At 31.5% G+C, this 10,987-nt stretch overlaps 3 protein-coding genes across 5 annotated transcripts; 1 reads left to right on the forward strand and 2 right to left on the reverse strand.

Moving 5' to 3' along the window:
- Nucleotides 1-681: 681 nt before the first annotated feature.
- On the reverse strand, nucleotides 682-3,055 carry LOC130892231 (uncharacterized). Of its 2 annotated transcripts, XM_057797486.1 has the most exons (7): nucleotides 2,999-3,055; nucleotides 2,577-2,824; nucleotides 1,775-1,929; nucleotides 1,481-1,723; nucleotides 1,146-1,367; nucleotides 1,006-1,075; nucleotides 682-950 (listed from the first exon to the last, which is right to left on the reverse strand). In XM_057797486.1, the coding sequence occupies exons 2-7, from the start codon at nucleotides 2,697-2,699 to the stop codon at nucleotides 798-800; spliced, it is 966 nt and encodes a 321-aa protein (XP_057653469.1). In that variant the 5' UTR covers nucleotides 2,700-2,824; nucleotides 2,999-3,055; the 3' UTR covers nucleotides 682-797. The 2 variants fall into 2 exon arrangements, with proteins under 2 accessions (XP_057653469.1, XP_057653470.1); XM_057797487.1 differs by lacking the exon at nucleotides 2,999-3,055 and having other exon boundaries at nucleotides 2,577-2,831.
- On the forward strand, nucleotides 3,037-9,330 carry LOC130892230 (uncharacterized). 2 transcript variants are annotated; one of them, XM_057797485.1, is made up of 8 exons: nucleotides 3,044-3,300; nucleotides 4,027-4,295; nucleotides 4,355-4,629; nucleotides 4,687-4,953; nucleotides 5,011-5,318; nucleotides 5,935-6,183; nucleotides 6,242-6,461; nucleotides 8,310-9,330. In XM_057797485.1, the coding sequence occupies exons 1-8, from the start codon at nucleotides 3,261-3,263 to the stop codon at nucleotides 8,371-8,373; spliced, it is 1,692 nt and encodes a 563-aa protein (XP_057653468.1). In that variant the 5' UTR covers nucleotides 3,044-3,260; the 3' UTR covers nucleotides 8,374-9,330. The 2 variants fall into 2 exon arrangements, with proteins under 2 accessions (XP_057653467.1, XP_057653468.1); XM_057797484.1 differs by having other exon boundaries at nucleotides 3,037-3,300; nucleotides 4,355-4,953.
- Nucleotides 9,331-9,662: 332 nt separating this feature from the next.
- Nucleotides 9,663-10,668, reverse strand: LOC130892232 (replication termination factor 2). The gene has a single exon (XM_057797488.1). It carries the CDS (start codon nucleotides 10,596-10,598, stop codon nucleotides 9,687-9,689), a length of 912 nt encoding a protein of 303 aa, XP_057653471.1. The 5' UTR covers nucleotides 10,599-10,668; the 3' UTR covers nucleotides 9,663-9,686.
- Between the last annotated feature and the right edge of the window lie 319 nt (nucleotides 10,669-10,987).

A 10,987-nucleotide genomic window follows, 5' to 3' on the forward strand; every position in this document is an offset into this window, starting at 1 on the left:
TTCACAACAAACTAGAACAAAAATAAACACAGATGAAAATATTAGAAATAATAAAGTGAACACAGTTTATTACAAAATATAAACGATTAAGATAGAAACTTCTTTAATGGAAAAAAAACATGCAGAATGGATAGATGAGGATCGGTTTGCTAAATACTAAATATTACATAAAACTATCAGCTAATAGGCTTGCGAAATGTATATAACAGCATGTAAAGAGAACAAATGACAACATGACCGGGATCTTATTTCAACAACTGGACAATTGCATAAAAAAAGGACAGATAACAAGCTTGTGTCTACAAGGGAGGATCTTGTGTACATAATGAGATATTGACAGGACTTTGGGTGATCAACGATTAGGAATTTAAAGGATCTTGTGTCACAATTGGACAGTGGCATCCCATAAGGTCAGATAACAGAAAATTGTGTCAATAATGGGACAGTAGCATCACGTAAAGGCAGATTAGAAGCGCCTGTGTCCACAAAGGGAGATTTTCAGGACTCTGTGTGGTCAACAATTAGAAATTTAAAGGATCTTCTGTCATCGAATGGACAATTGCTTACATAAGAGCAGATAACAGAAACTTGGGTCAACGATTGGACATCAGTATTACGAAATGGCAAATGGTGTCAAAACACAAGAAGACTTAGAATATGTGGAAATAGAAAAAAGTCGTCTGAAACGAAAAAATTTTATATTACATCCGACATTACATCAACAACAATATATTCTGGTAGAATAAATACTGTATATCGCAAATGCCTAACTGTATACAGATTGAAATTAGTCGATATTAAACTATGTGTGAACATTTAGGAATTACACCGATTAATGCTAATTTTACTGCAGTTGCGGCCGCCGCTCCTCCTGCTACTGCCGCCGCTGCTCCTCCTGCTACAATCGGTTTTTCACTAGTATCCACCAAACGATCAGAATCTGGCATCATCTACAAAATAACGATCAAATCTCTAACGACATCCGGTATTTATATGGATACTTACTTTATCGGCAACGTGTTTGATAATCTGTCCTTCGGAATTCACATAAAATATAGAAAATCCATCATACCAACTGTAATAAACGAAAAGAAAATATATGTGAACAACGTTCCCTGACTTTTGAAAGAAATTTGATTCAATACCTTTCAGTTTTGTCGAATAATTCTTTTATATCCCATAATTTATATCTCCAAAATGTCATCATCACTTTTAACGCCGATATACCCCTTATCTGCCACCTAACTTTAACTGAAGAATCTTCCGGATGTTTGGTTATTTTCAGTATTTCAAATTTCACGTACGCAAATTTCAAATGCCCTACCGTCCTAAGCAACGCTACTTGTTTCACATAATTATACAATCCTCTATAAAATAAATAAATTGACATAATAAGTATCCCATATATGTATGTGAAGTCTGTTCAATTCCGTTTTATTGTGTTCCCATAATTAAAAATGTGTTTATTTGAAATACTTACACAGTTCGTATGTTTCTAATGTTATCCTCAAATATAATATCCGGATGGTAAATGGTATAGTCTAAAGGTTGTATGAATAAGTTTGGTAAAGATTCAGCAAGGATGTTGAATACTTTCGACAACTTTTCTCCACTAGGTTTATTAGGATTGTCGTCCTGACTTTGATTACTATACTGCTGTTGGGGTTTCAGATTACTATAGTGATCTAAATTGTTATCTAAAGGAGTTGTCTTATCAACAAATCTAAAAATTCGCTAGACATTTAATCATAAAACTAGTTATTTAGTAACTTACCTTAAGTAACTTAATCTATTTGGATTTTTATCTAAAATTAATACGTTTTCTTTAGTAACTAGATCATTATCACTTTCTCTGTTGTCTACTAAAATATCGATTACTCGTGACTTTCGACTATTTTCATCAAATTTCTTTTCGGCTTTTGAAAAATACTAAAACAAAATGTCAAACTCCAAAATCCTCACGTGCATAGATCTAGTTCTTGTAAATCAAGTGCTCTATGAAGCTTACTTTATGCAGCCAAAATTAACCTTAAACTAAACTTTTTCGATGGTAATTTTTTATTTTATGGAGTGAATTAAGGATAATTATAAATTATGTGGACCAATAGAAATTTCTTGTATGGGTCCTTTTTGTCACACAAATGTGGAAAGCTTCTGACACTGTCTATCATTCGATTGTTTAAAGGACATTACTGACTTTCAAACATTGCTTTTTCATAGTTTTTTTATATCAGTTTTAAAAATAACCACTCCGGAAATCAGCGTTATAACCCAAATAATATTCCCAAAACCAAAAAACAAGGATTTCGAAAACAAAACAATACCATCAATACAGACTGACCTGATGTATTCTGTGTTCATAACTTCAAAAAATTAAGGAATTAAACTAAGAAGTTAAAAGTTAGTGAACTCTTAGTTTAATTTTAATTTACTGTTTATTTTCTACATGAACCACAAGTACCATTCCAGTGTCTAGTAACAACTAGTAATTTAATTTTGTTGATTTAATTTTTGCTGCATAAACGAATTTTGCGTTTCTTATACCAATTAAATATTAATTATTGTAATTTCCTTACCTGTTGGTTTATTTGTATAATTTGAATTTGAGGAATTTTCTCAAATTTAAATACACTACTTCTAGATGCGACTAAACTAGAGAAATTAGCAAACTTTGTAAGTTGTCGGAAACCAATGGCCATTATTATTTATTTCAGTGCACTAATATTTTAACGTAGAATATTTAAGAAAAGCAAACATTTCGTTTTTTAATTAAAAGGAATTTTTTTGACAAATGTCCATACACGCGTGTTTTTGACAAGTGACACTGTAAGGAAACCATTACAAATGTTTATTTATAAAATTTGCACCACTAAATATTCTTAAAAGTACAGATCACTTTATATATATAATTAATTAATATCTAGTGAGAATATTTCTGATCTCTAAGATATCAGTACTTCAATTTTATTGAAACTGATCTTACTAACCTAGTACCTACCCTCTTAACTCAATACTATAAAAACATAATCCGCTTTTTTGCACTGTCTGATTTCATATTATGTTTACAAATCCTAATCCCGATTTTCGTATGGATAAGAAGAAGATAAAAAGAAATGACATCCTGTCAAAGTATTGACATGTCCAGTTTGTGATAGGGAATACAAAGAATTAATTATTTAGAATTATAGATTTGCCTTATGTCTACATTGAAACAATTTGTCGGTTAAATTTTTTTATATAACTGAATAAAAGTAATTAATATGTGGAAATGCCATAAATGTCACAAACCCGTATATTTTGGTAAGTTTATTCACCCCTTGTTTTTTATATTGTTCTTATCATGAAAGGTGGGAACAAGCAAATAACTGTAGAGAGGAGCCTGAAGTATGGTTAACTTATGGTAAGATATAACAGAACGTATCAGTTTTGATCAAGTTTTCGTATAGATCACGTCATACTAAAAAACATTTAACGTTCAATTTTCAACTTGAAAACAGTTCAGTTCTAGTATTATTTTGGTAATATTGCAATAAAAAATCAAGCTTCTGTTATAATATTTATAAATAGGTAAGTTATAAAAAAATCTCAATTATTCGAATGTTTAAATTTAAAGCTTGGGAATGTTATTGAATTATATGGGCAGTACTAGTTTGAAGTGACGAAATTTTTATTTTTATATGCAATTTACTTCAGATGTATTCTTACTTAATAACTTACCTAATTAAGGTAAATATATTTGATATATATTTCCAATATAGAAAATGTACAGGAATGCCTTGCAAATAAACTACCATAATTATGATTATTTATTTATTTATATCTAACATCAAATATTGTTCGAGATAGGACCAGGTGCGATAGATGGCATCACAATATTTTACGAATATTCGTAAAAGTGTGGATTGAGACAGCAGAATGAGTTGATCGTGCTTCGAGGAATGCTCGGGATCGTTGTCATGCTGAAAAATAACTTTTCTGCCGATCAGGAGTTTACCAGAACATACTATATTTTCCTGTCCTTTTTAGCCGAAAGAAAACAATCATTGGGATATAATTGGCATCCGGAATGTTTGAGGTGTGAAGAATGTGGAAAAAGATTGAATCCCGGTCAGCATGCAGAACACAAAGGAGTTCCTTATTGTCACGTTCCTTGTTATGGGGCCTTATTCGGTCCTCAATTATTTGGACATGGTACTAGGGTAGAGTCTCACAAAAGTTTTGGTGCCCAAAAAGATCCGCCGAAGCTCAGTAATGGTCCTGCACTTCCTAGATCTCATTTGGAAACGAAAATTAAAGTATTTACCATATTAACGAAGATATTTTTGTATGTAATTGAATTTTTGATTAATTTTAGGTTTATAATCAATTTTATGAAGGTAAAAGCGGCGAAATTCGTTCTAGAGAGGTAAACGGTAGGTTTATATTGGAAGGTTCGTTGCGTATACATTGGGGTATTCACGGAGTCATTCACCTTAAAGAAAATGACGATCAACGTACAGTAGTTACTGTAAGAAAGAGGAATTCTTATAGATCTTCTAGTCCTGAATACGATACAGACGACGATATCCAAAATATTTCAAGAGACAGTAGTTATAATGAGATATCCACTTGCTCGGATGATCTTACAAGGTATTATACACTTATTTCCTTTGAAAAAAAAACATCCGGTGATGCCATGTCTTGTAGATCTGATACAGGTATAGAAAGCGGATCGGAATCTCTGGATTCCAGTGTGACTGATAGTAATTCTCCCCATAATGTGATCAAAAGTGTGACGTTGCCTTCTAAATTGGACGTTAAATCTATGGAATGGGATGAACTTGACGAATTACTCCGTGTCGAACGAAAAATCGACGTAGCTGATCATTTGTATCAAACAATGCCGGTAACTTTACCTTCTCAAACCAGCCTTGAAAGTACCAGTGGATCTAGCAGTAGCACGAAAACCGAAAGGTAAATACACATTTTTTTTTTTATTTTTATATTTTATTTAATTAATTTTTTTTACAGTTTATCGTTAACAATAAAAAATGATGTGTCTTCAATGGTAACGGACGCTGATAGTACCTTGAAAGCTTGCTTAACTAACGGTACCACTAGTGAAGACAAAATCCCATTGATATCGCCGTCTTTGAGTAAGGATGATGCTTGGTTGTTGCAAGGTAGTCATCTAAACAGATCTATGTCTGGTCCCGATTGTTTGGGTCGAATCAGAGATGCCCAATCTCCCGAATTCGACAGAAGTAGCATGAACAGCATGGATATATCGACTATGTCAGAACAACCGGAAGAAGTTGTACTAAGAAGACCACATAAAGGTTGGTCTGCCAATTTTTTTTCTTCGTAAAATTCATTTCTATATCAAATCAATTTGGTTAATCCCTCTATAAACTAAAATTTCACTATTTGGGTATTTTGAACCAGATTTGAACCCAATAAAGGCTATAGGGTTGTAGCACCATGTGTAGAAGTAGTTTTTGGAGGTATATATAGTTATCGCATCATTTACTACCCCTATTTGTTAAAAATTACACTATTTGGGTATTTCGAACCATATTTGGACCTAGTAAAGACTATAGGGATGTAGTATTATGTGAAAAAGTAGTTTATAGGGAACCCTTGGTGGTATTTATACTTATCTCATAATTTACTACCCCCATATATTCAAAATTACACTATTTGGGTATTTTGAACCAGATTTGAACCCAATAAAGGGTATAGGGTTGTAGTACTATGTATAGAAGTAGTTTTTTGGGACCTATTGGTGGTAATCATACTTAAAACCTCTTTTACTACCACTACAGCATTTAATATACACCATTTGGGTTTTCTGAGCTAGATTTGAACCTAGTAAAATCCTGAAAGACTTGAAAGTGTAATTAAGGGTAGTAATAGTATTTAATATAAAGTTCAGATGTACTTAATTATTTTTAGGTTCTACTGCAATAAAAAGAAGACCAGGAAAACGTTTATCGAGAAGTAAAGTCAAAAGAAGATGTTCAATAAACGGTCATTTCTACGACCGTGAGACCAGTTTCTTTACACCACCCCACGGTAGTCAAATGAGTGTATGGGTAACGTCTCTAGTCAATACCAGTGAAGTCATAAATTTATTATTAGAAAAATATAAAGTTGAAAGCGATCCTCAACATTTCGCTTTATTTGTCGTCAGAGATAACGGGGGTGAGTTTGTGAATAATTCAATTTCAGTTTCCTCGTTATTGATAATTAAATTTTGAAGAGCAACGTAGGTTGAAAGATGACGAATATCCGTTGTTGACCAGGGTTCTGTTAGGACCCCACGAAGACGTTGTCAAATTGTATTTAATGGACAGTCACAATACTCCGGAAGTTAGTTGCGAAGTTGCCCAATTTTTGAATCTGACTTTAGCCGAATGTCGGGCTATTCTTTCGCAATATTATTCCCAGGAAGAAAGAGAAGTGGCCAGGATAAAACAAAAGTAAGTTCACATATATTAATTAATAATTAATTATTTTGTATTGCTGGTGGACCTGTTGGTGAAAATTTTTAGTTACGGGGTACCTGTGTTTCAGGTAGGGGGATTAGAAACTAAATTTTTTAGGGGGTTGATAGTTTTTCGAATCTTTTGCCACGTTGAGTTTGTAATTAGGTCCAATAAACCATCAACTAAGGTACTTCTCCTTATGCAGTACTGTAATATACAATTTTTTATTAAATTGCTCAATGTGTATTCTGATAAATCTTTTGCTCACTTATTATTCAAAAATTCTCATTTTTAGCTTATTTTCATTCTTTTTAGCAAATTTTTTTGATTAATATTTCCATTTGGACTTCATAATTCAACGAAAGATCATTTTCTAAATATTTAGGGCCTTGATGTGATTCAACAATATTCTTCTTAATGAATAGTCGAAAATACTTCATAAATTTTATTTCAATTTCACATTTCAAACGAAAATTCAACTACAACTTGGATTTTTCAATAAATTAAAAATGGTACATTTGAACTACTATGATCAATTACCTAACCTATACTGAACTGAGTTGGGGTTCAGTTCTGTGTCTCCCCCATACTGCAGTACGAATTTTTGGAGGTTCTTAAACATTCTGGACAACCTGGAATTTGTACAACGTTCTGGAAAAAGTCTGGAATTAGTTCCATTTTCCTGGAAATTCATTTTTTGTCCTGGAACTTCACTTTCTTCATTTAAATATTGGTATTTACAGTGTTTTCCATAATGTACCATAAATTTTTCAATCAAATAATTAATTTTTTGGGATGGAACTTGGTTTGCAGTCATTTTTTGAGTTTTTACCAGAAGTAAAAGTCATTCGATAACAATTTACCAAACAAGCTATCAAAGGACAGTAATTAAAAGTTATAATTGAGATTTAACTGAGTAGGGGTTGGTCATTTCAATGTTTTTTTTACTTTACTGCAGTGTGGTGGTTCCTAAACTTTCTGGACGACCTGAAAAAAGTCTGGAATTAGAATCACTGTCTTGGAGTCCTGTAACTTCCTCAGAAAAATAATTTTCCATCATTAAATACCACATATCAGTTAAATGTGTGCAGCTATGTGTTTCTACTCCCTTAAAGTTGATCTTCCCTTACTATTTCTCAGATAATACATCGGAATTTGGTTTTAAATAAATTTTGAGGTATAATTTCATTTATTTGAATCTACTTTTGGTTACATAACATAAACAGTTCATACAGGGACAAAAAAGCATCATTTTCTACCAGAAATCTCAGTGTTCGATAACCAAAAGATTATCCGCAAACCAAACAACTCAAGATTTATTGTATAAGGTTAGTTTTGAACCTTTATTTGTTGACCAAATTCCTCTGAAACATCATCAATGATTATTTTCTGTTATTTAATACTAGATATCAGTTAAATGTGAATAATACCTGGTACTATTGAAAAATTTATTGATTTCGAAGAAGACTGCAGTAAATCTACCCCCTGTATAATAATCTCTTTCTATTTGTGATTTAATACTTTGGTTTTCAATTTATTGTGAGATTAATTTTTTAATAATTCATGTCAGAATGGAAAATAGAGTTATTGGACCGTTTTAGATAGTTTCCGTTTTCTATTTTTGGATTTCCTACATGCATTTCCATGAATATATATGTAATTCATAATCAAAGTTTTTTAAGGGATGATTTTATGTAGTGTGCAGTGCAAATACTCATTTTTATACCACCCTGAAGAATTTTGGTATATTTAAATTGCGGTAATCAGTTTTCGGTTTGAGTGTGGAAGCAACAAGAATTTGCTGAACGGTTTGGGGTCAATAATACAGTTTCTCAATTTCAGGTACGAAGAAATGAAGCATAGAATCTCACATAAACTAAACGAATTGAAATATGTAACTTCTTGATGTTTTTTATTTTTTAATTATTCTTCTATATATTTTTACATGTTTTAATCAGTATATATTATTATTAACTATAGTTTCAACTCCTATTTTATAGAAACCGATGAATCTAATAGAATTTAAAGTAAAATTCTTTCATATATATATATAATAAATATGCTTCGTAAACTTATTCACATCGTTAGGATTTATTAAAAACAATTTGCAAATTAATTTTTTGTTCACATTCCTTCTTATTTTCATTTTTATCTCCACCAATGTGCCTTAATGTGATTTTCTACTCAATTTATTCAATATTTTCCTCTACTTACAATTTATTGTGGATAAATGTAGCTTCAGACATATGAGTGTTTGATTTGAAGTACATAATGGGGATCCCTGTATGATTCCGTAGTGTGTCACACTTTGAGAGAATGCAGATAGAGGTTTCGTCCTCTAACTATAGCGTCTTCAGGTTTCCATTGAGGCGACAGTGTCCCAACACGATTCATGTTAGTATCCGTAGGTTATACATCCAGGTCTTCTCCGTTTATAGTTTCCCAGGAGAGTTTTTGCTTGTAGATTGACCCAATAACTGGTTTTACTCCTATTTCGTTTCCTTCCACTGTGTTGTACCCCCATTGCAGGGTATGTACAAGGCTTAGTCATTTTAATTCTGACAATAGTGAATGAGTTTATGAAATTTTTTTTTAAATTTATGTTGGATTTTACTCTCAAAATGTTTTTTAAAGATTTTTAATGTTTGACTTTATATGTTTTTTTTTTCATGTAATCGTGTTTCCTCTTTTTTTATATTGTTATATTTTTTATACTTTGAAATCGTATCAGATACGATTTAGTTTACAAAATTTTCAATCGGTCTATCGAAATCATTAATTTTTCAACGTTTCGTAACAAGACTGTAATAAATTATAAATAATTGTGGAATTGTAATAATAAACTTACTAAAAAAAACGTTAATCTGTGTTTGATTTGTAATTTATACACAATGGGGTGTGAAAATTGAACTGAATTGCAAGATTTTTCATTAATACTAAACAAAAATTACTTCAAACTAAAAAAATTTGTTTTTACAAAACTCAAATGAGTATTTTTAAAAACTAAAATCCTTCCGAATTGGATATTTTAGAAAATTCCATTTGTTTATTAATTTTTATTAATGTATTTAGTCAATTCAAAAAATTCTATCAGTGACACAAAGTTAAAAACAGAACTAAATTAATTGTTAATGCATAAAAATTAAGAATTTTTTTGTTAAAAATGTATTTACACTCGATAATTCAAAAATACAATTACATATCAAGAAAACTTATTTATTAATTATAAAATGGATTATAAGTGACCCAATGAGCTCTATCCTGCTCTTTTTCTGATTGATGACTGGTGAATAAAGATTTATATACATTAGAAACTTGTTTGTCTTTAGCCACACTATAATCAGGTTTGATTTTCCTCAATTCCTCAGCTTTTGTCACTTTCCCAACCGATATCATATTACCAATCTTGGAATGAGATAAATTATCCTGAACTTTAAGTTTCTTCGATGAATTTTCGATTGTAGACGGACCAGGATTTCTTTTAACACTTTTATTATCTGCGGTTATCGTTTCTATGTTTGTACTTTCTGGAACTTCTTGTTTGATTTTTTTTACTTTGTTTTTCTTCTGATTTTGACGTCTCTTTTCCATTCTAGATTTCATTAATTCCAAATCTTCATCGTTTCCATTTATTACAACGATGTCATCGTCTTCGAATGGTTTGGTGCATTTATGACAATTTTTAGTGCCGATTTCTTTTAAAGCACGTTCTGAAAACACGCAACCACACGACCAAACTGCTACAAACCTAAATTTTCCACTCATTTCCAGTCCCAATACGGGACAAATATACGGAGTCACTCGATCATCTAACGATCCCTCTTTCTTACTTTCTTGTTTTAAAAACTCTGGATTCGGAGTAAGTTTCAAATCTTTTACATCTTTCAAATTCTTTATATGTTTAATGGATTCGGATATAGTTCGTCTGTCTAGTAAAGCTTCAATTAGAGACGTCTTATTGTATAATTTCCCCAAATGGCACACGACAATCGGCTCTTGTAAGGATTCTTGAGTAATAGCACAACATTTCCATTTAAAAGCAAGTTCGGCATCTTTATCCTTTGTTTCTGGCTTCTTTTTAACTCTAACGAGTTCGTCTCTTCTCGGAATAGTACCTCCGTCACAACCCATTTTACTAACAAGATAATATGTCTAAAATGAAATATTAATTTCTCTAAATTGTCATTTGAATGACAAGTGACAAAAGCCAAAATGACATTACTGTCAACCTTTGTAACGGAACTCTATTTAGAGAATTAGAATTCTGTGGTTTTCGTTTTACTACCAGATCCCTGCTAGGAATAAAGCTTTTGTTTAACGTTGCGTTCCGCAGATCTTTCGAAACGTATAAGGATTCTTGTGTAATAGTTTCTTATATAGGCTTCTTTTTAATTCCTAAGGAATTCGTCTTCGAATTTTAAATTGTCATATGAATGACAAATTACAGTAGCCAAAATGACATTACTGTCATCCCTTGTAATGAAACGCGATTAAGAAAATTAGAATTCTGTGGCTGTTGT

This window comes from Diorhabda carinulata, chromosome 4, assembly GCF_026250575.1.
Source record: "Diorhabda carinulata isolate Delta chromosome 4, icDioCari1.1, whole genome shotgun sequence".
NCBI lineage: Eukaryota > Metazoa > Arthropoda > Insecta > Coleoptera > Chrysomelidae > Diorhabda > Diorhabda carinulata.